Source organism: Cetorhinus maximus, chromosome 10, assembly GCF_964194155.1.
Source record: "Cetorhinus maximus chromosome 10, sCetMax3.hap1.1, whole genome shotgun sequence".
Classification (NCBI taxonomy): Eukaryota; Metazoa; Chordata; class Chondrichthyes; order Lamniformes; family Cetorhinidae; genus Cetorhinus; species Cetorhinus maximus.
The window spans coordinates 100,042,242-100,066,295 of record NC_135888.1 but is presented as its reverse complement, the minus strand read 5'-3'; the positions used below and the strand labels follow the sequence as shown (position 1 = coordinate 100,066,295).

Below are 24,054 nucleotides of genomic sequence, written 5' to 3'. Positions count from 1 at the left end.
TTTACCAATTTTAAGGGGTGTGTTTGCTTTATAGAGTACATTAAGCTAGATATACCTTTACTCAAAACATTCTTTCAGTAAATCGTCAAATTAAAGTCACAAATTTTACTCTGGTGTATGCATTATATCAATATCCCAGATTAGTTATTAAAAATAACTGCTAGCACCCATTTAGCATCATTCAGAAACGTCAATTCATTTTGTATCCATGTTATTTTTAATATTTATTCATTACAGGGCCAGCACCATATAAAGAACGTTATGTGGGTGACTAATGGTGAAACTATGGCATCCAACTCCAAGCAATGACTGGCTTGTAGAGGCATGTGTGTTTTTTTGTGCGTGTATGCGCCCAGATTTTTGTCAGGCCCTTCCTAAGGATCTATCACACGATTCTCCCCAAGTGGCTTCATGTCACACTGAGATTGATGTACCAGTAGCTTTAAACATGAAAAAAGCAATTATACTGTCTAGAAGTAAAAAAAAGCATCTCAGAACATTCACAAGATGAAAATGAAGTGCTGTGCAGTAACATCTATGTTCTGAAAGTAAAAGCAAAGACTTTCTTAATTTGAAAATAACAATCACACGCATGATCACTTCTTTTGTCAACTTCCCAGTTTTTCAGATTTGCACACAGGATAGGCCAGTTATCAGACAAGCCCAAACGGGATTTGTTGGACACGAAAAGTTACAAAGGCCAAAAATGTGCAAATAATCTTGGCATACCTCCTGACAATCAGTTTTAACTGTGATGTGCAGAAAATTTAATGGAAGTATCTGCTATAGATAAGAATTCCAGATAGTATACCTAGTAAAATCAATTTGAAAGGAATTTAAGCCAGTGGATCCCTGCTTTCTTGTTAAAAAAACTACTTGTGAAAGCAGGAACCATGCTAGAACTCTATAGATCTTGAAATACGTGGGTCAAGGTCAATCTTCTCTCATTTTAAACATGGACATAATGATGAACAATTTGTGAAGTCCAAAAGTTTTTTCTTGGATACCAAGTCAAATTCTCCCTTCCTCTGCCAGAATACTCATTGTACCAGGAACGCATTCTAATCATGGATACGGTGGTAATCAATGGTATGATATGCCACTAATGCGAGGCTTTATAAGGCGTTGATGTTTCAAACAATTTCCTTTAAGGTAAACCAGAATGTCCTAGAATGGGGGTAGCTATCAGGTTGAACAGGCCGAAACCCATAGAAAATCAAGTGTCAGTTTTCACACCCTGACACAAGAGAGGGACAACTGGTCTTGCTATACACAGACTCCCAGGCAGACAGACACCTGGAGAAGGAGGCTGAAAACAGCTGCTGCTGTGCTAGGCAAAGAGAAAGGCAGTTTGTGTCTTAATCACCAAGAAGAATTCTAGTAACAACGGATTCTCTGTTTGAAGGGATGGAACTTGTAGATATTTAAAGACCAAGAAGTCTCCACAAGATGCCTTGTTGCTGGAAGTCAGTTCAATGAAACTCAGGAGGTTGGGTGATGGGGCTTTCAAAGGATGCTTGAAGACTCACCCTGGTGTAGCAGGGAGAAGGGAGCCTGTTGAATAGTCAGGGCAAGTTTCAGACTTAACCCACAAGGCTATAGCTTTGCTGAGTGTGGGGGATAATGTATAAATGTGGCATAAACTATTTTTCAGTTGTGTTAATCAACTGATGGGGAAATGCCATTTCTGCAGTTAGGATATTAGTTGCCTAATGTTTAGTCTTTGTTGATTTTAGTTTGTTATAGTAAAAGTCTTAAAACATGAAATCTTTACATGCAATTTTTTCAGTCACTGGGAATTTCATATCTCTCCATTAAAGTTACCGGTCTTTACAAGGATAGTAACAACTACATTTAAACTCAAACCTTTATCTAATAAATGAAAGGCATGTACCTTTTCTTCTGAGGCAACTGTTAGCTTATCGCTTGATATCAAACTGCATACTTGATCCAAATTCAGACTAAGAAATTCTTCACCCAGCATAACATCAGGAAAATGTTGCTCTGTTCAGGAAAAAGAACATAAGAGGAAACAATAAAGGTCAGGTTGTACAGACAACAGATTTTGCTAATTCTCTTTGGAACCACAAAATTCTCCACTTCAGTTACGTAAATACCATGTTTCCCTGCTGTAGTTGACAACATATTGCCTCAGCAATACTTCAAGACTGCTCACAGTTATTAGTAATGCAGCTGCTACAGTACTTTGAGCAAAGTGCTTCTTTTGAACCTTAATACTGCTTGTAATAAATGTACGTATTCCTTGGTATGGTGCAGTTCAACACTGAAGGTTAACAGAAGCCCAGACAAACCTTTTACAATGCTCATTATGTACAGTTGGAGAAATGAAGAAAAGCACCAAAAAATATTACTAAAAATTGTGGATTGCTGCATTTTAGAACAGCAGTGAAAAAGTGTGGAGCATGTATCTCAATTAATTTAAAGCTTTCGAAGGAACACTTTGCAAACGCTCCTGAAATCAGCCTGTGCAAGATATGTGGCAAAAGATATACTTCTCATTTTATTTATTCTTTCACAGGATGTGGGTGTTGCTGGCTAGGCCAACATTTATTGCTCATCCCTAATTGCCCTTGAGAAGGTGGTGGTGAGCAGCCTTCTTGAACAGCTGCAGTCCATATGGCGCAGGTGCACCTACAGTGCTGGTAGGAACAGAGCTCCAGGATTTTGATCTGGCAATGGTGAAGAAATGGTGATATAGGGCAGAATTTTCCCTTTGGCGTTTGGGGACAGGCCCTGCACGTCCGCTCGGTGACGTCGGGCAAGCGTCCCGACGTCACTGCGCGCCATCGCGATAATTTCATTGGGCGGGCACGCGATGATGTCCGATGCACACCCGCCATTAATTAACGGGCCACTTAAGGCCCTTGACTCCCCAACAGACGCTGATTTTTTGGCGCCCGTGCAATCTTCGGGACGGCGCATGGGCGCCACGGGCAGGCAGGCAGGAGACATTTGTATAAACCTCATCCACGGGTGGGATAAGAGGGCTCACTGGGGTCACAAGTGTGAATAGTCAAGCATTTATTTTTCAAAGGTTTTGAAACTTGCCTGTGTGATCTGCAGTACTTCAAAACGCATACCAGCTGCTTTGACTGCACTCTTAGCCTTCAGGTCAGCACACTGCAGTGAGTTATCTTTTCTGGGCCTGCAGGTTTCAAGAAGCCTTCCCTTAGCCTGGGAATGGGAGCTGAATTCTCCACTGGAGGCAGCTCCTCTGAGGAGGCCAGGAGTGCACATTCAGCCTCCAGGGGGGGACAGGTGCAGGCACAAGGGGTGCAGGGCCAAGAGGTAGACTAAGACGGAAGGGCCACAGAAGACGCCACTATCCTGCTGCCAGGATATACATCCTGTGTGATCACAGGATGCTGATTCTACAAGTCTGTGCAAGGTACCCAGGCAGCTCCCATGACTCCTACATCCTCAGACACTCCCAGGTGCCGGGGCACTTCAGTGCTCCAGCCTGGCTGGATGGATGGCTGCTGGGTGACAAGGGCTATCCCCTCAGAAGGTGGCTCATGATGCCTCTCCGCCATCCAAGAACAGAAGCTGAGCAGCGGTACAATAGGAGCCACAGCTCCACAAGGGCTGTGGTGCAGAGAACCATTGGTCTTCTCAAGATGCGCTTCCGATGCCTGGACCGCTCAGGGGGCGCACTCCAGTACCTCCCAGATCGTGTGTTGGTGATAGTGGTTGCATGCTGTGCTCTCCACAATCTTGCGCTGGAAAAGGGGGACGCAGTGGATGAAGACGACGTTGACGCAGTGGCTGCACACAAGTCCAGCAGTGAGTCTGCAGATGAGCACGCACAGGGAAATGCTGAGGGGGTAGGTGCTGACCTAGGCATACTGCATGGAGGCAGGGACACACGGGAGGCTTTAATCCAATGAACCTTCAGCTAGCACACCACAGATGGACCTCCAGGACAAGCCTGGGCTGTAGGCTCCATACTCGACACCTAAGTGCCAAATCTGCCAGGTTATGAACTGTAACTAAGAGCCTTGTTAATAAAGCTGAATGTCCCACAAAGCACTCATAACATTTTTGGAAACCATACACATGCAGAAGAAAAGAGGCACCCTCAGCCATGGTCATATGTCTGAACTTAATATCACAAGCAAAGAAACTTAATCCAAAAAAATGACAATGGTGTTCCAATTCAAATCATAAAGACCTCATCTCAGGCCAACACAAAAGCACCAGCTATAAACCTGTGTTGTGCCTAAGGTGCCTTATGTTTTCGTTTCCGGGTGCTACGTCTTGGTGTTGTCCCATCACTGGGAGTGGCATCTGAGACAGTCAGTTGACTCTGCTGTCCTGTTGGCCTCGATGACCTTGGTGGGTGTCCTCTGGCCTGTGGAGCCTGTGCTGGCCCCGACTGGGAGGGATCTGCCAGTTCCACAGCTGGCAGCTCCCCAGTCATCACAGCTTCACCGGATGCTATGCTCACTGGGAGAGGGGCGGAGGAGCTGCTGCCCTCATCCAGAGCGCCCTGAAAGGTGCCCGCAGAGACGACAGGCAGCTGCTGCGCCGACGTGAGGTCACTTTGGACCTCCCTGCTCACCGTGGATGGATGGGCACTGAGCTGGTGCCCAGACCATCTCCCACACTGGCACTGACTAGCTGAGGTCAATGCCGATGTGAGAGCTTGCTGGTCACAGCGAATCCCCAGGAAGCCCTGATGGGTCTCCTGGGGGAAGCTCTCCACGAGAGTCACCATTCTCTCCATGGAGGACACGTGGCACTCGGACATGTGGCTCATTGCTTCAGCAATCGTCTGCATAGACTCTTCCACAACGGAGGCCAAGCCAAGCATAGCCTCATGTATTTCCCCCAGATGCTCCCGCACACCCGGCATCGCAGACGACTCCAGAGGCACATCATCAGGCACTGATTGAGCACGTGCCTGGTCCCCTTTAGTCCTCCGACTGCTGGCGCCATGTGCACTCTGTCTCTGCCAGCTCCTCCAGTGGCTGTGAAGTGCCCTCAGCACTGTGCCCCGGGACACTAGTTCGAGTTCCCACTGAGGTGCTAATGCGCTGGTGCCTGCCTCGTAGAGATGGTGTGACGCTGGTGAGACTTCAGGCTCCTCAGGTGTGAGAGGGGGCCTCTGCTGCTCCTCCTCCCGACCCTACTCCAATGATGCTGAAAGGAAGAATAAGGACAGTGGATCAGTTAATGTGGAGACAGTGACAAAGTGCATCCCTGTCCCCCGGATCGTTATGTGCTCATCCTTCCATAAGCAATGGTCAAAACATGTTGCAAAATTACATCAATTAGCATTCAGCACTGCTATGGCTGTTGGAAGAACAATGCTGGCCTCACTGTTGGGCGTAAATACCTGGCCGTGGCACCCCAGCCTCACCAGCACCAGTGGACCTGGGTGCATGGCGCCTCTCCAAATCTAGGGCCTCCTGCTCGAAGCAGCTAAGAATGGCCAGAAATTTAACTGGAGATGCTGCATAAATAGTGTGACTACAACAGAGGCCTGAGGCTGGTACTCTGCAGTGAGTGACTCACCTCCTGACTCCCCAAAGCCTTTCCAGTAACTGCAAAGCACAAGTCAGCAGTGTAATGGAACCCACTCCACTTGTTTGGATGACTCCAAAAACATTCAAGAAGCTCAACACCATCCAAGACAAAGCAGCCCATTTAGATTGGCACCACATCCACCATCTTCAGCATTCACTCCTTCCCATCATCGGTGCACTGTGGCTACAATGTATACTGCCTACAACATGCACAACAGCAACTGCCAAGGCTTTTTTAATTGGACCTCCCAAACCAACAACCTCCACAACTTAGAACAAGGACAGGAAATGCATGGGAACACCACCAGCTGCAAGTTTCCCTTCCAGTCACACATCATCCTGACTTGGAAATATATCACCATTCTTATATTTTCACTGTGTCATAATCCTGGAATTCCCTCCCTAACAGCATGATGGGAATACCTACACTCCTGAACTGCAACATTCAAGAAGGCAGCTCACCTTCTGAAGGGCAGTAGGGATGGGTGATAAATGCTGGCCTTGCCAGTGATGCTAACATCCTAGGAGTGAATTTTTTAAAAATCCTCTCCTCCACTTCTTGGTTCTCTTTGGTTCAATTTTAGCCACAACATTTCCATCAATTCTCATCCTATGCCTGCATGGTCATCACTATATTCCCTCGAAGATCCATCCTTGACCAAAATCCATTTCTTCCTCAACATGCTATCCCTGAAAACATCATCCAAAGTTTTCACGCACACACACGTGCACATAATACCTAGCACTTCAATTCCATCAGGCCCCTTCGATATCACTTTGTTGTCAGACTTGCTGCCCAAAATGCAGTCTTGGATGATTTATAATTTAATGCAGCTAAACACTGAGAAGACCTAACTCCAGGCCCCTCCTGGCCATTGTTTCAGATTGAACCAGATTGTTGACAATCTTGGCATCCTGCTCGATCCTGAACTGAGGTTCTAATATTCTCTCAATCACAAAAATTGCTTACTTCCAACAATCCAAGTCAATTTGCTGCTGAAACCCTGCCTGTGTCAACCATAGGTTCGATTCTACACTACAACAGTGACTATACTCCAAAAATACTTCACTGGCTGTAACGTGCTTTGAGATTATGAATGGCATAAAACTCCAAGTCTTTTTGTATTTTGCCAATGCTGTCCTAACTGGCCTCCCATCCCACATTTCTCATAGATATCAACGCATCCAAAATTCTGCTGCCAGTATTAAATCCCAAACCAGCTCTGCTTAATGAACACTCGTTCTCCTTGATCTACATTTGGCTCCCAGTCGTGAAATGTCTCAAAATTTAAATCCCTTTTCCATTCCTACCCTGAACTTATTGTTCCTCTGATTCCAGTCTCAGTACATTTTCTCTCCTGCTCCCCACTTTGCTCCACCATTTGTGATCAAGCCTTCAATACATACATACAACTCTTTAGAGTCCCACTGACAAGCCTCTCTCGTCCTTTAAAACCCACCTCTTTGACTAAGATTTTGGAAACTCTCTGAATGTCATCTTCTTTGGTTCAATGTCTAAACTCACTCCAAAGCACTTTGGGATGATTTTCAGCTTTAAATGCAAGTTAATGTTGGTTTCCAATTCCACAGGTTATTTCACCAGCAACCAATAGATCTCAGTTAAATCAGAGCCATCCAAGGATATTTGGAGATAGAGATTGCAGAATACACTTTTGAGGAGGTATCCAAAATGCTCAAATTATTCTACTGCCAAATAATTTCAACTTTCAGAATATATATATTATCCATCATTAAAACTGCTTCTTTTGAGTATGTTCAGGTTTAAACACTGAATGTTGCTCATTTTATAAAGGAATATAAACTATTGACATTTCCAAATAGTAGAAGAAAATCAGAAATAACTCAGTCATTTTCAGAAAAAACACATATCATTTGTCTGTAAGATTCATAACAATTCATTTTTATAGTGAGCATGAAGAAATATTACTAAAAACAATTGTAATTTCAGATTGGCTATGTGTATGCATGTGCATGTAAGTGAAACTATTTTAAAATAATTTTTTTGTTATGGTGGCTGTCAATCAAGTTGGTGAACACAATGCCTTTCTTCTCTGCCAACAGTGACAGCATCAAGTCTTGCACAGTAGGATACAAAGAAAAGCTGTCTTTGTTTTCCATCAACTCTGAGAAGAGAAGAGGAGAACCTTTACTGTACTAATATGATATTCCATTTCCCACATCATCAATCGGAACAAGATGCCAATTTAGTAACAATAATGCAAGCTCAAACCATTCAAAATGAGGTTAGACTGCCTCAAGCTCATTTCAATTAGGACATTTATGACCAATACAAAGAGACTTTAACCTATCAGTCTGGGCTGGATTCAACCCAACATCCTGATGGTTAATGGGTCACATAAAAATATAAATCATTTTCATATTTCCAGAGGTACTACTCGAACACAGTTTAAAAAATCCCTCCAATCTTGGGGCTCACCATAGTTTACTGAATTCCTGATGAATTACATAGACAGCCACCCTAATCATCATACTTATACAATCTGAGTCATACCCAGGATGCACTCAGATTTGGAATGTACAGTCTTGGAAATAGCAATCATATTTCTATGCTCATGACATAACCTGATAGACTATCTTCCCCTCTCTCCATTCCACCGTAGCAAAAAGCTTTAATTTAACAAAAAAACATTTAATTTTGTGTTAAATATGTTATAAGGCTTTTTCACCTGTGAGGTCTAATAGTTCACTTTGCGTTTTAACCAAATTCCTTTAGTTGAAATTAAGCCCTGGGCTTTTCTGATGACAGTCAGAGGAACACAAATCTCAAGGCTGCAACTTTCTTAGCCTTTGCTTAAGGGAGAAAAAGTTGAGAGCGCCATAATCTACCAAGCATCCTTTCATTTTTCTCTTTTGGAAGAAAAGCTTGGGTAGTACAGGAGCATTGGCGACTGAGCTAATTTTAGTTTACAAGGAATCTAAGAAAGGCAGTGAATGGTGAAACCCAAAGGCATAACAATGAGCTAGGTTTATCTGAAGGAAACTTGCCTTGAAGGACATTTTAGAAGTTAAGGAAAAGTAGTACAGTTCCAATGACCTAATACGACAAACATCAAATCTTTGCAGCCAGCCTTAATGTTTCAGTAACATAATGCACTAGGAGAGGCAAAATCATTAAACAAGAAAATACTTCTTTGGATTTATGCAAAAACTGGCCTAGAACCTTAGCAGATTGGGATGAATCTTCTGTCTGCCAAAAAGTTGCATCCCCTAAGGCCAACTTCAATCAGTATTCTGGTTTTTGGGACACATACGTAAATTTGGCAGGAATTTCGGCCTCTATTGCCAAGCCTGCCTACACTGGAAGCAGAGAACAGTTACAGCAAGCCTCTGACGCTGAATGCATTGTACTGTTACCAGTGTCCGCAGCCCTAATGTTAAATTACACTTGCACAATCACAGCAATGCACAGCAGAGAACAACAGGCATCAATTATTTCAAGCACTGCTATTGTATAAATGATAGGAAATGTGTCAGATGGCATATTGCCATCATTTGTATATTATTACACTATGCCTCTCCATATATGGAGAAGTGTAATGAATGTTGCCAGCAGGAAATCCAATGGATAGGAAAATGGCTGGCGGCCCAACAGAGCACAATATTGCCCATTTGCCCATCTCGGTTCCATCCAGAAACCAAGTTAAGATCATGGCCCTTACTCGGAGACATATGCCAAAGTCGCTTGTCGGCACACACTCAGTGATGATGTTCGAGCGAATGGTTACAGCACCTAACCAAAAGTACTGACAGAAATTTAGCAGCACCACACCATTTTACACTGACATCAACCCCAATTGTCAAGTCATTTTCTTGAATCAGTCCAACCCATTGCAGTCCATCTTATTACCAGTCAATTCCAACATACTCTGCAGAAACTGACTGCTCCAATGGAAAATGAAAACTAAGACCAACTTTCCTGTCAACCACATGACGAGTGCCAGGCAAGCAGGCTACTCTTGACGTACGCTCCACTTGCAATTGCCTGAATCTACTTTTATTTCTGGGCTCAGGTTATGCTCCCCTGAAACATGCCTACCCTCTGGCAAAGTCTTACACCTGGAGGGAAATGAACTGAGAGGGCTGTAGTGCCCTTGCTTCTGCCTAAAAACAAGAACCAGAGGTTCTTCAGGGCTGATCACTGTCACATTGGGTCTGTGGTCTTTTCTACCTGAGCCTCTCCAATCATCCAACCAAAAGAATTGCATTTGGCCCCTGCCACACCTTAGCTGCTAATCCCACTTCATATAGGCACCCGTCAAATTAGCATGCCTCTGGCGTAGAGGAGGGAAAAATACCCCCTGCCACCTCATTATCAAGGTAGCCGATTCCTAGTAGGTGCAGCTATGATTCCCTCTACCCTCACAGAAGTCCAGGCAGCCTCGAGTAACTAAGTGGATACCTGGTGCGGCAAGCTGCTAAGCCAGTCCCCTCAAGCATAAAATAAAATACCCAACAGATGTGCTAGTGACTGCATGGTACAGAAAATGTAGGACAAAATGTAGTCTTCATGGGAAATAGGGTATTAGTTGGAACAGGGCACAGAGACGTAATTAAGTCTTCGTTTTAAAACCATACATTCTTTATTTATTTTTATATCTACAAAATAAGTTCCTATGCAGTATCCATATTTAAAGTGGCATCTGCCTAGTAGATTTACCACACCATTATTATAGTCGCCTGCCAACAGTGGTGGTGCAATCCCTGGAATGGTAAGGTAGGGAAGCATAATTATAGCAACAAGTTTACATGGGATATTTCCATTAAAAATGTGAACATAGCAATTTATAATGGAAAATGCTGACAGAAAAAACACACAGATGCAAGTTATTTGATATTTTACCAATGGATCCTCACATGGGAGTCAAGGCCAAGTGATTCATCAGGTTAATGGGTTTTTGTGGAGAATAATTGAACTAGGAGATGAAGGACTGCAATACTAGAGAGAAAATGCATGCTTGGTGGGATTGCTGTTGCTTGCATCCACTCTAAACTATCTAATCATAGGCAGAGCAAATCCACCAATGGCTTCTCTGCCTGCCGCTGTATCAATACCTCAAAAGTTCTCCAAGGATCTATCGCTGGCCTTTTCTTCTCCCTCATTTACATATGGACTACATCAGCAGTCATGGGATCTGCAGTGATTGAATATACCAGGTACCAAATCTACTAATAGCTAGATTTCTTTCAACTTAAACTTTGAATCCAGATCTGTTCTTAACTGATAGTGGCTCCCTTTCAGCAAGGGCAAAATACACAATTCTTCAGAATGTCAGCACAATAATTGTAAATTGGTTCAAATAAGCTTTAAAAATTGATCTCAAGTAAAAGCCAGGGAGTACAGTGGCGTACAAGAGTTTAAGCAAAACCCAAAGAATGTTAATTGCATCATGTAGTGCGTGTAAAATCATGTATTGCAGAGGACTCAGTGCCATTAACATTGACCTACAGGGCCACAGAACTTGCAGCAGACCAGCTGGATTCAAGAAATGGCTTCCTAATTACTAAACAAATAGAAATTCGCCTCGGAGCAACAAGTCACCTAATCTGAAAAACTTATTCACAATTAAATCACCTTTTCAGTAAACTTGTTCAAGCCTATTCAATGTATTTTACAGTACCAAAGAAAAGTAGGACGTTTATAAAACAAATAATTCAGTTTGTTGGGACATTTAATAGAAACTTGTGAATGAAACAGAGCATATACCATCATGAGAGTATACAAAATGTTACATTAGAAGCTACTATGCACTAACGTTGTAGAAGCAAAGGCATACTGTAAGAGGGAAACTTGAAACAAGAAGATTATTATATGTGGAGGTATTTTAGAGGTCATGCCTTGCATTTTAAATTCAATTGGGAGTGGGAAGAGTTTGATTTTCCTTTCTCTAACCAGAGTGTTGAAGTCAATTTTCATTTCTCCCTTTCTATAGAACCATCCAAGTTATAAATATTGGTTCAAGTAACGAATTTTCCAACTCATGATCCACTAGACAGCAACTATGTATTTTTCAGGAACTAAATTTGAATGCTTCTTTGCAAGCCTCTTGAACGATGACAGCTAATTGTCTACCATTATTACCACAACAATTTGTATTTCTATAGCGCCTTTAACATAATAATAACTTCCAGTCTGCCTCACAGGAGTGATACTAAATCAAATTTGGCAAAATTACAAACTTCAAATTCACTAGTTTTAAATTTTTTTTACGTCATTAGGCTGGGATAACTAAAACAGAACATTGTGTTTTACTCCAGGAGGTTTTGAAAAAATAAGTTCTCTGGAAGGCAAAAGGGGCTAAATTGACATCCCCAAAACTGGAAATAGGGATCGCGATGCATGATTAACCTGAGCCCGCTGACTGAAACACAGGCAGCAGGACAAGTTTGCGGATTTAAAAAAAAATTCCTGGGATGTAGACATCATTGGCTAGGCTAGCATTTATTGTCCATTCCTAATTGCCCTTGAGCTGTCTTCTCGAACAGCTGCAGTCCATGTGGTGTAGGTACACCCACAGTGCTGTTAGGGAGTTCCAGGATTTTGACCCAGTGACAGTGAAGGAACAGCAATATGTTTCCAAGTCAAGGTGGTGTGTGGCTTGGAGGGGAACTTCCATGTAGTTTATCTGTTGCCCTTGTCCTTCTAGATGGTAGTGGTTGTGGGTTTGGAAGGTGCAGTCTAAGGGGCCTTGGTGAGTTCCTGCAGTGCATCTTGTAGATGATACACACTGCTGCTATTGTGCATTGGTGGTGGAGGGAGTGAACGTTTGTGGATGGGGTGCCAATCAAGCAAGCTGCTTTGTCCTGGATGGTGTCAAGCTTCGAGTGTTCTTGGAGCGGCACTCATCAGACAAGTGGAAAGTATTCCATCACACTCCTGACTTGTGCCTTGTAGATGGTGGACAGGCTTTGGGGAGTCAGGTGGTGAGTTACTTGCCGCAAGATTCCTAGGCTCTGAACTGCTCTTGTAGCCACAATATTTATATGGCGAGTCCAGTTCAGTTTCTGATCAATGGTAACCCCCAGGATGTTGATAGTGGGGAATTCAACGATGCCATTGAATGTCAAGGGGCGATGGTTAGATTCTCTCTTGCTGGAGGTGATCATGTCTGGCACTTGTGTGGTGCGAATGTTACTTGCCATTTGTCAGCCCAAGCCTGGATATTGTCCAGGTCTTGCTGCATTTGCACATGGACTGCTTCAGTATTTGGGGGGGTCACAAATGGTGCTGAACATTGTGCAATCATCAGCAAACATCCCCACTTCTGACCTTATGATGGAAGGAGGGTCATTGATGAAGCAGCTGAAGATGGTTGGGCCTAGGACACTACCCAGGGGAACTCCTGCAGTGATGTCCTGGAACTGAGATGATTGACCTCCAACAACCAACCACAACCATCTTCCTTTTGCTATGCATGACTTCAACCAGTAGAGAGTTTTCCCCTTTATTCCCACTGATTCCAATTTTGCTAGGGCCTCTTGATGCCACAGTCAGTCAAATGCTGCCTTAAAGTTAAGGGCAATCACTCTCACTTCACCTCTGGAGTCAGCTCTTTTGTAATGAGGTCAGGAGCTGAATGGCCTTGGCAGAATCCAAGTTGAGTGTTAGCGAGCAGGTTATTGCTAAGCAAGTGCTGCTTGATAGCAATGTTGGTGACCTCTTCCACCACTTTTTTGATGATGGAGAGTAGGATGATGGGGCAGTAATTTACCAGGTTGGATTTGTCCTGCTTTTTGTGTACAGGACATGCATGGGCAATTTTCCACATCACTGGGTAGACGTCAGTGTCACAGCTGTACTGGAACAGCTTGGCTAGGGGCGTGGCAATTTTTGGAACACAAGTCTTCAGTACTGGAATATTGTCAGGACCCCTAGCCTTTGCAGTATCCAGTGCCTACAACCGTTCCTTGAAATCACATGGAGCGAATCAAATTGGCTGAAGACTGGCATTTGTGTGCTGGGGACCGCACGAGGAGGCAGAGATGGACCATCCACTCAGTGCTTCTGGCTGGAGATTGATGCAAATGCTTCAGCCTTACCTTTTGCACTGATGCGCTGGGCTCCCCCATCATTGAGGATGGAGACATTTGAGAGTTATTTAATTGCCCACCACCATTCACGACTGGATGTGGCAGGACTGCAGAGTTTAGAACTGATCCATTAGTTTGGGATTGCTTAGCTTTGTCTATCACATGCTGCTTACACTTTTTGGCACGCAAGTAGTCCTGTGCTATAGATTCACCAGGTTGACATCTCTTTTTTAGGTATGCCTGGTGCTGTTCCTGGTATGCCCTCCTGGGTTGATCCCTTGGCTCGGTGGTGATGATAGAGTGGGGGATATGCCAGGCCATGAGGTACAGATTCTGGTTGAGTACAATTCTACTGCTGCTGATGGCCCACAGCACCTCATGGTTGCCCAGTCTTGAGTTACTAGACATATTCAAGATCTATCCCATTTAGCATGGTGGTAGAGCCACACAACATGATGGAGGGCATCTTCAATGTGAAGACAGGACTTCATCTCCACAAGGACTGTGCGGTGGTCACTCCTACCGATACTGCCGTGGACAGATGCATCTGCAGCAGGCAGACTGGTGAGGATGAGGTCAAGTATATTTTTCCCTTGTACTGGTTCCCTCACCAGCTGCCTCAGACCCAGCCTTGCGGCTATGTAATTTAGGGCTTGGCCAGTTCAGTCTGTAGTGGTGCTACCAAGCCACTCGGTGATGGACATTGAAGTCCCCCACCCAGAGTACATTCTGCATCCTCGCCACCTTCAATGCTTCCTCCAAGTGGTGTTCAACAGCTGAGGTGGGGAGCAGCACGTGGTAATCAGCAAGAGGTTTCCTTGCCCCAAGTTTGACCTGATACCATGGGGAACAGTGCTGACTATCATTGGGACCGCCATTGCTGCAGCTGTGATCAGTGGCAGGGCTGAATTCACTGAAGATGATGGTATCCTCATACCTAATCCTCCTCCTCACATCCCACCTTCCCCTCATCTCATATTTTCTTCTGATTTACAAGCTGCAGATAGTTTAAGCATGCACCACTTGCTTCCCTGAACCCTCCCCACCCCACAACCTTACCCTTGTGGCTTTGCCGATTCAACCAAGAAGTGAAACCTAACCAGGCAGTGGAGATACAGCAAGAAGACAGTGATGATGAAGACCGTCACTTGATTTCACACTCGTAGCCACCAACTCAGACACTGACATTGTGCTTAATTTAGAGGGCAGCATAGAGGTAAATTCTGCACATGCAGAGACACCAAGCAGAAGCGGCCAGCAGCTAAGGCAGAGCAAGGATAGCACAGGTACCAGCTCCCCAGACAGCAAAGTCCCATTTGAATTCTGCTGCAGAGGACTCAGATGAGGACTTTGATGTAGTAGCACACAGGAGAACGTTGATTGATCTGGATGATAAATTGCTCGAGTGCATTGGGAAGCCTGCTAGAAAGCCTACACTCTATGTCAAGGCACACGGAAGGGTCCAGCACTAACTGAGCACAGAGGTTCCTTTGTGCAGAGCTTGGCAGCTAACAAAAAAGGGAATACAGGCATCTTCTATATACATATAAATAGGAAAAGGAGGCGTGGGGCCAATTATTGACCCAAAAGGGGATTTATGTATAGAGACAAGGGGCATGGCTGAGGTACTGAATACATATTTTGCATTTGTCTTTACCAAAGAAGATGCTGCCCAAGTCATGGTGAAAGAGGAAGTAGCTGAGAAACCTGAAGGGTTTAAAATTGATAAGGAAGTGGTATTAGATAGGTTGGCTGTACTTAAAGTTGATATTCATCTGGACCAGATGAGATGCATCCAAGGATACTGAGGGAAGGAAGGGTGAAAATTGCAGAGACACTGGCCATAATTTTCCAATCCTTCTTCGATACAGGGGGTGGCTGTCAGAGTACTGGAGAATTGGACATGGCACACCCCTGTTCAAAAAAGAATGCAATAAGCCCAGCAACTACAGGCCCGTCAGTTTAACTTCAGGAGTGGGGAAGCTTTTAGAAATAATAATTAGGGACAAAATTAATAGTCACTTGCACAAATACGGGTTAATTAAGGAAACCCAGCTGGTTAAGGGCAAATCATGGTCAACTAACTTACTGCGTTTTTTGATGAGGCAACACAGAGGGTAGATGAAAGTAATGTGGTTGATGTAGTGTACATGGAGTTCCAAAAGCAATTGATAAAGTACTCATATACAAACTTACGAACTAGGAGCAGGAGTAGGTCACTTTGCCCTTCAAGCCTGCTCTGCCATTCAATAAGATCATGGCTGATCTGATTGTAACCTCTCGCCTACCCCCAATAACCTTGCACCCCTTTGCTTATCAAAAATCTATCCAGCTCTGCCTTATAAATATTCAAAGGCCCTGCGTCCATTGCCTTTTGAGGAAGAGAGTACCAAAGACTCTCAACCCTCAAAAGAAAAAAATTATTTTTTTTATTCATTCATCTGATGTGGGTTTCACTGGCTAGGCCAGCATTTATTCCCATTCCCTAATTGCCCTCGAGAAGCTGGTGGTGAACTGCTTTCTTGAACCATTGCAGTCCATGTGGTGTAGGTGCACCCACAGTGCTGTTAGGAGTTCCAGGATTTTGACCCAGCGACAGTGAAGGATGTGATATATTTCCAAATCAGCATGGTGGAGTGGCTGGGAGGGGAACTTCCATGTTCCCATGCATCTGCTGCCCTTGTCCTTCTAGGTGGTAGTACTAGTGGGTTTGGAAGGTGCTGTCTAAGGAGTCTTGGTGAGGGCCTGCAATGCATATTGTAGATGGTACATGCTGCACAGTGGTGAAGAGATTGAATGTTTGTGGATGGGGTGCCTGTCAAGTGGGCTGCTTTGTCCAAGATGGTGTTGAGGTTCTCGAGTGTTGTTGGAGCTACACTCATCCAGACAAGTGGAGAGAATTCCATCACACTCCTGACTTGTGCCTTGTACATGGTGGACAGCTTTGGAGGGTCAGGAGGTGAGTTATTTGCCGCAAGATTCCTAGTCTATGACCTGCTCTTGTAGCCACAGTATTTATATGGCTAGTCCAATTCAGGTTCTGGTCAATGGTAACCCCCAGGATATTGATAAAGGGGGATTCAGCAATGCCATTGAATGTCAAGGGACGATGGTTAAATTCTCTCTCGCTGAAGATAGTCATTGTCTGGCAGTTGTGTGGCATGGACTTGACTTGCCGTTTATCAGCCCAAGCCTGGAAATTGTCCAGGTCTTGCTGCATTTGCACATGGGCTGCTTCAGTGTCTGAGGAGTCACGAATGGTGCTGAACATTATGCAATAAGAAGCAAACATCCCCACTTCTGACCTTACAATGGAAGGAAGGTCATTGATGAAGCAGTTGAAGGTGGTTGGGGCAAGGACACTACCCTGAGGGACTCTTGCAGTGATCTCCTGGAACTGAGATGATTGACCTTCAACAACCACAACCAGCTTCCTTTGTGCCAGGTACGACGCTAACCAGCAGAGAGTTTACCCGCTGATTTCCATTGACACCTGCTTGCTAGGGATCCTTGATGTCACACTTGGTCAAATGATGCCTTGATGTCAAGGCAGTCACTCTCACCTCAGCTCAGGAGTTCAGCTCTTTGTTTGAACCAAGGTTGTAATGAGGTCAGGAACTGAGTGGCCCTGGCAAAACCCAAAATGATCATCAGTGAGCAGGTTATTGCTAAGCAAGTGCCGCTTGATAACACTGTTGATGATCCCTTCCATCACTTTACTGATGATCAAGCGTAGACTGACAGGGGCAGTAATTGGCCAGGTTGGGTTTGTCCTGCTTTTTTGTGTACAGGACACACCTGGGCAATTTTCCACATAGCCGGGTAGATGCCAGTGTTGTAGCTGTACAATGTGAAGGCAGGACTTCGTCTCCACGATGACTGTGCGGTGGTCACTCCTACCGATACTGTCATGGACAGATACATCTGGCAGATTGATGAGGATGAGGTCGAGAATGTTTTTCCCTCTTGTTGGTTCCCTCACCACCCGCCGCAGGCCCAATCTAGCAGTTATATCCATTAGGACTTGGCTAGCTCAGTAAGTAGTGGTGCTACCGAGCCGCTCTTGGTGGACATTGAAATCCCCCACCCAGAGTACATTCTGTGCCATTGCCACCCTCAGTGCTTCCTCCAAGTGGTGTTGAACATGGAGGAGTACTGATTAATCAGCTGAGGGGAGACAATACATGGTAATCAGCAGGAAGTTTCCTTGCCCATGTATGAGCTGATACCATGAGGCTTCATGGGGTCTGGAGTCAATATTGAGGACTCCCAGGGCAACTCCCTCCCAACTGTATACCACTGTGCCGCCACGTCTGCTGGGTCTGTCCTGCCAGTGGGACAGGACATACCCAGGGATGGTGATGTGGTGTTTGGGACATTATCGGTAAGGTATGATTCGATAAATATGGCTATGACAGGCTGTTGCTTGACTAGGCTGTGGAACAGCTTTCCCAATTTTGGCAAAAGCCCCCAGATATTAGTAAGGAGGACTTTGTAGTGTCGACAGGGCTGAGTGCCGCTGCCGTTTCCGGTGCCTAAGTTAATGCAGAGTGGTCCATCCGGTTTCATCCCTTATAGACTTTGTAACGGTTTACTACAACTGAGCGGCTTGCTAGGCCATTTCAGAGGGTGGTTAAGAGTCACATGTAGGGATGGCAGATTTCCTTCCCTAAAGGACATTAGTGAACCAGATGGGTTTTTACGTCAATTGACAATGGTTTCGTGGTAATCATTAGACTTATAATTCCAAATTTTTATTGGATTCAAATTCCACCATCTGCCATGCATTACCTTCGGTCTCTGGGTTACTAGTATATATCTTGATATATCAGGTACAGCCTGATCTAAAAATAGCTATGAAAGGTACAGTATAAATGTACATGGTAGAGGATTTCCTGGGGATGTAGATACATAGTACAATTTGCAGTAGTTCAAGGTGCATTAGAAACATACAGGGATTAAGTATATTTTAAGGAATGAGCAATGTAAATAAATACATTGTAAGAGATGGACAGGAAGTATGAGCACATTGTAAGGTGTATCTTAAAAGTTTCGATCAAGTCACCTCTTATTCTTCAAAACGCCAGTGGATACAAGCCTAACCCGTCCAACCTTTCCTCAAGACAACCCGTCCTTTCTTGATATTAGCCTAGTAAACCTTCTCTGAACTACTTCTCACGCATTTACATCTTTCCTTAAATAAGACGACCAATACTGTACACAGTCCAGATATGGTCTCACCAGTGCCCTGTACAACTGACAAGTCTGCTGTGCAACAAAGTTAGAACTCGGAATAAAAGGGACAGTAACAACATGGATATGAAATTGACTGAGTGACAGAAAACAGTAGAAGTGTTGTGATTCATTTTGGCAAGAAAAATGTGGAAAGGCAAAATAAAATAAAGGGTACAATTCTGAAGAGGGTACAGAAACAGAGGGACCTCAGGGTATATGTGCATAAATCATTGAAGGAGGCAGGTTGGGAGAGCAGTTAATACAGGATCTTGGGCTTTATAAAAAAGGACGTAGAGTTCAAAAGCAAGGAAGTTATGGTAAATTTGTATAAAATACTGATGTAGCTGAACTGAAATACTGCATTCAGTTCTGGGCTCCACACTTTAAGAACACCACACTTTCAGAGGGATATGAAGACATTGGAGAGGGTTCAGAAAAGATTCACAAGAGTGGCTCCAGGGATAAGAAACCTCAGTTTTGTAGATTGACCGGGGGGGGGGGGGGCTGTTCTCCTCGGAGGAGAGGGGGGGGTGCTGTTCTCCTAGGACAGAGGGGGGGGCTGTTCTCCTCGGAGGAGAGGGGGGGGCTGTTCTCCTCGGAGGAGAGGGGGGGGCTGTTCTCCTCGGAGGAGAGGGGGGGGCTGTTCTCCTCGGAGGAGGGGGGGGGCTGTTCTCCTCGGAGGAGAGGGGGGGGGCTGTTCTCCTCGGAGGAGAGGGGGGGGCTGTTCTCCTCGGAGGAGAGGGGGGGGCTGTTCTCCTCGGAGGAGAGGGGGGGGCTGTTCTCCTCGGAGGAGAGGGGGCGCTGTTCTCCTTGGAGAAGAGAAGGTTGAGTGGAAATTTGATAGAGGTATTCAAAATCATGAGGGGTCTGGACAGAGGAGATAGGGAAAATCTGTTCCTACCGGTGGAAGGATTGACAACCAGAGGATACTGTTTAAAAGTGATTGGCAAAGGAGCGGTGGCAACATGTGCAAATCCTTTCTTTATGCAGTGAGTGGTTAAGATCTGTAACACACTGCCTGACAGTAGGGTGGAGACAGATTCAATCATGGCTTTCAAAAGAGAACTGCATCATTACCTGAAGAAATGTTTGCTGAGCTACGGGGAAAAGCAGGCCACTCAGTGAATTACTCTCGCAGAAAGCTGGCACAGAAGGATGGGCCGAATGGCCTCCTTCAGTGCTGTAACTATTCTGTGATTCTAATGCTTCTCCTGTCAGCCACCCAACCCAAGTTGTTGCCGACCATACCGACATGGCGCAGACCTGCTCAAGGTCATCTGTCAGCTGTGCTGCAGCTATTTGGGTAACACTGCATAAAGATCACTAGGACAAACAACAATACATGGAAGACGGACACTAAGTGAATGAACAAGGGTGATTAATTTTGTTTGGTATGTTTATTTTCTGGTAGCTTTTATTTTGCATAGTAGATGCTGTGATGGTCAATGGTAGATAGAAGGCAAGCTGTTGGACTGTTGGTGAATGGGAAATTGGAGATTAACTACTGGTATAGAACTCACATGAGTTCTTCAGGTACATTCTAGCTGCCCAGGTTGTCTCTTTGCTTCTGCTTTCTCCTATTCTTGAGCTGCTCATCTTATAGCTGGTAACAAGGGCTGTCCCCTCACGATCCCTGCGTGGTTATGTAGTATGCTGCAAACTTGCCAACCTCCTTTGGCCGCACCTTCAAAACCCACTATACCTACAACCTAGAAGGTCAAGGGCTGCAGGTGCATGGAAACACCATCACCTTCAAGTTCTCCTCCAAGCCACACACTATTTTGACTTGGAACTATATTGCCATTCCTTCAGTATCACTGGGTCAAAATCCTGGAACTCCCTCCCTAACAGCACTCTGGGTGGAACTGTAATCCATGGACTGCAGCAGTCCAAGGAGGTAGCTGACCATTACTTTCTCAAGGGAAATTAGGAATTGGCAGTAAATTAGATAAAAACAAAAAAACTGTGGATGCTGGAAATCCAAAACAAAAAATAAAAAATACCTGGAAAAACTCAGCAGGTCTGGCAGCATCGGCGGAGAAGAGTACAGTTGACGTTTCGAGTCCTCGTGATCCTTCAACAGAACTGAGTAAAAATAGGAGAGGGGTGAAATATAAGCTGGTTTAAGGGGGAGGTGGGGGGGGAGGGGAGTGGTTGTTGGAACAAGAAAGCAGTGATAGAAGGATGTCACAGACAAAAGAACAAATAGGTGTTGAAGGTGGTGATATTATCTAAGAGAATGTGCTAATTAAGAGTGGATAGCAGGACAAGCAAGGTAGCTCTAGTGGGGGTGGGGTGAAATAAGACTAAAAGGACATAAAAGGTATAGATAAATGATCGGTGGAATACATGAAAAATAATGGAAATAGGTGGGAAAAGAAAAATCTATATAAATTATTGGAAAAAACAAGGAGAAGGGGGAAGAAACAGAAAGGGGGTGGGGATGGAGGAGGGAGTTTAAGATCTAAAAAAACAATTTTAGATCTTAAACTCCCTCCTCCATCCCCAACCCCTTTCCATTTCTTCCCCCTCCTCCTTGTTTTTTCCAATAATTTATATAGATTTTTCTTTTCCCACCTATTTTATCTGTGACATCTTTTGGTTATCTCCTTCTATCACTGCTTGCTTGTCCCAACAACCACCACCCCCCCTCTCTGTCTCCCCCACTCCCCACTTAAACCAGCTTATATTTCACCCCTCTCCTATTTTTACTTAGTTCTGTTGAAGGGTCATGAGGACTCGAAACGTCAACTGTACTCTTCTCCGCCGATGCTGCCAGACCTGCTGAGTTTTTCCAGGTATTTTTTATTTTTTGTTTTGGCAGTAAATTAGAGATAGGTAGCTTTGCCGGTGATGCTCACATTCCTTGAAAAAATACAAAAAAGCAGGCCACAACAAATCTTGACACGCTCTCTGCTGTGCTTCAGGATTCCTCCAGAGCAATCCAGGCACTGGAAGTGGGGAAGCCAATGGCCTGCTCCATTACAGTTCACGTGATAGTATAACTTTCATTGTATGCATGCTGCATAAGTGTGCATGGCTTGCATGCTGGACTCATCAGCCATGTCGTCTAAGGATAGCCCTCATCACCCAATAGCCAGCCTTTTGAATAGAGAGCTTCATTGATCGCCATCACAATAGGGACAGCAAATCGTAATATGTTGCAAATATTTCCAGCTCCATCCTGGAAGGAATCAGACTCATTTAAGTCCATCAATACAATTACCTTTACAGCCACTGGCAATGCAGTCCTTGCCCTGCTCTAAAGTTGTAGTTGTGGTGGCAACAGTTGGCAAAGTTCATGGATGATGTCACACACATTGTTCCTCATGAAGGTTCAGGTAGGAGAATTGCTCCCTCCACATCCTCAGCAGATATGGCTTCCGGCTGAGGGCCCAACTCTAACAACTTGACTTTATATAGTCACTTTAATGTAGTAAACATCCAAGGTGCTTCACAGGAATCTTACCAAACAAGATGTGACACCGGGCCACAAATGAAGATATTAGGGCAAATGAGCAAAAACTTGGTCAAAGAGGTAGGTTTAAGAAGCATTTTAAAAGGTCGAAAGAGAGGTTGAGATGCATAGAGGTTTAGGAAGGGAATTCTCAAGCTTAGAGCCTTGGCACAACCACCAATATTAGAGGGATTAAAATCAGGGGTGCTCAAGAGATCACGATTGGAGCAGCATAGATATCTGAGTGTTATAGGGCTAGAGGAGATTACAGAGATGGGGAGCAGCAAGACCACGGAGCGATCCGAAAACAAGGATGTGAATTTTAAGATCAGGATGTTGCTTTAAACAGGACCTAACATAGGTCAGTGAGCACAGGGGTGATGTGTGAATGAGACTTGGTACAATTTAGGACGATAAGTAGAGTTTTGGATGACCTCAAGATTCCAATGGTGGTAGGTCCGCCAGGAGTGCATTAGAATAGGCAAGTCTAGATGTAACAAAGGCATGAATGAGAGTTTCAGAAGATGAGCTGAGGTGGGGCAGAGTCAGGTGGTTATGGAGATGGAAATAGAGAGACTTGGTGATTGTGCAGATGTGTATTTGGAAGCTCATCGTCAAGCGTGATGCCAAACAATCTGGTTCAGCCCTAGAAAGTCACCAGGGAGAGGGATTAAATTGGTGGCTGAGGAACAGAGTTTATGACAGCGATTGAAGTGGGTGGCTTCAGTTTTTCCAATATTTAATTGGAACAAATTTCTGCTCAATCAGTACTGGATGTTGGACAAGCAGTCTGATAATTTAGAAATTGTGAAGGGATCAAGAGAAGTTGTTGGTGAGGCAGAGCTGGATGCCATCAGCTTACATCTGGAAAATGATAGAGTTTTTGGCTGATGTTGTCGAAGGCAACATGGAGATGAGAAAATGAAAGAGGCCAAGGACACAGACTTGGAGGGCTCCAGAGTCAACGGGTTAGGAGTGGAAACATAACCACTGCAGGTCATTCTCTGGTCACAGTTCAATAGCTGAAAATGGAACCATCCAATTCCACTTAGCTGAATGAAGAAGGGAAACCTTTCTAGGAAGATGGCATGATCTATCGCTTCAAAAGACCACAGATAGGTTGAGAAGAATAGGGAGGGATAGTTTATCAGTCACAAAGAATGTAGTACCATCTGGTACCTAAAAGTTGACATGTGGGATGCAAACATAGAATTGAAGGAAAGTTGGGCATTGATTTAAGAAGTGACAATATGTTCAAGGACTATGGAGAGGAAAGAGAAGTTGGAGTTGGGTCAGTAGGTTTCAAAGGCAGAGGGGTCAAGGGTGAGTTTTTGGAGGAGAAGGGTGATGGCCGATTTGAAGGCAGTGGGCAGGGAACAGGACCTGAGGAGGGGGAACTGTTTATAATACCAGCTAACAAGGGGCACAAGAAGGAAAGCTGGGTGGTCAACAGTTTGGTCAGAACAGAATTGAGAGAGCAGGAGGTGGGTCTCATGGACAAGGTGAGCTCAGAGAGATCAAGGCAGGAGAGGAGATAGAACCTAAAGAAAGTGGAGCGTCCAGGGCTAGGGCAGAGAGCAATATTAGGGGAATCTGATGAGATGAGCTAACGCAAGAGAGGGGTGCAACAGAGGCAATTGAATGATTAGTTTTGATCTTCTTGACAAAAAGCACATGAGCTCTTTGCACCTGCTGGAGGTGCAGGTGAAGGAGGGTAGTTTAAAAAGATGGTTTATGGTGAAG

The 24,054-nt window shown here is 44.6% G+C and overlaps 1 protein-coding gene across 9 annotated transcripts in view; it reads right to left on the bottom strand.

The window, feature by feature from the left end:
• Positions 1-24,054, bottom strand: part of LOC144685871 (kelch-like protein 3) — a 180,146-nt gene that overhangs the window by 71,928 nt on the left and 84,164 nt on the right. For all 9 annotated transcript variants that reach the window (XR_013577801.1, XM_078550866.1, XM_078550861.1 and 6 more), the window contains one exon: positions 1,895-2,004. Coding sequence is in view for 8 of the 9 variants with exons in the window: in XM_078550866.1 (XP_078406992.1) it covers positions 1,895-2,004 (110 nt within the window). In the remaining variant the exon portion in view is untranslated. The remainder of the gene's footprint in view (positions 1-1,894; positions 2,005-24,054) is intronic.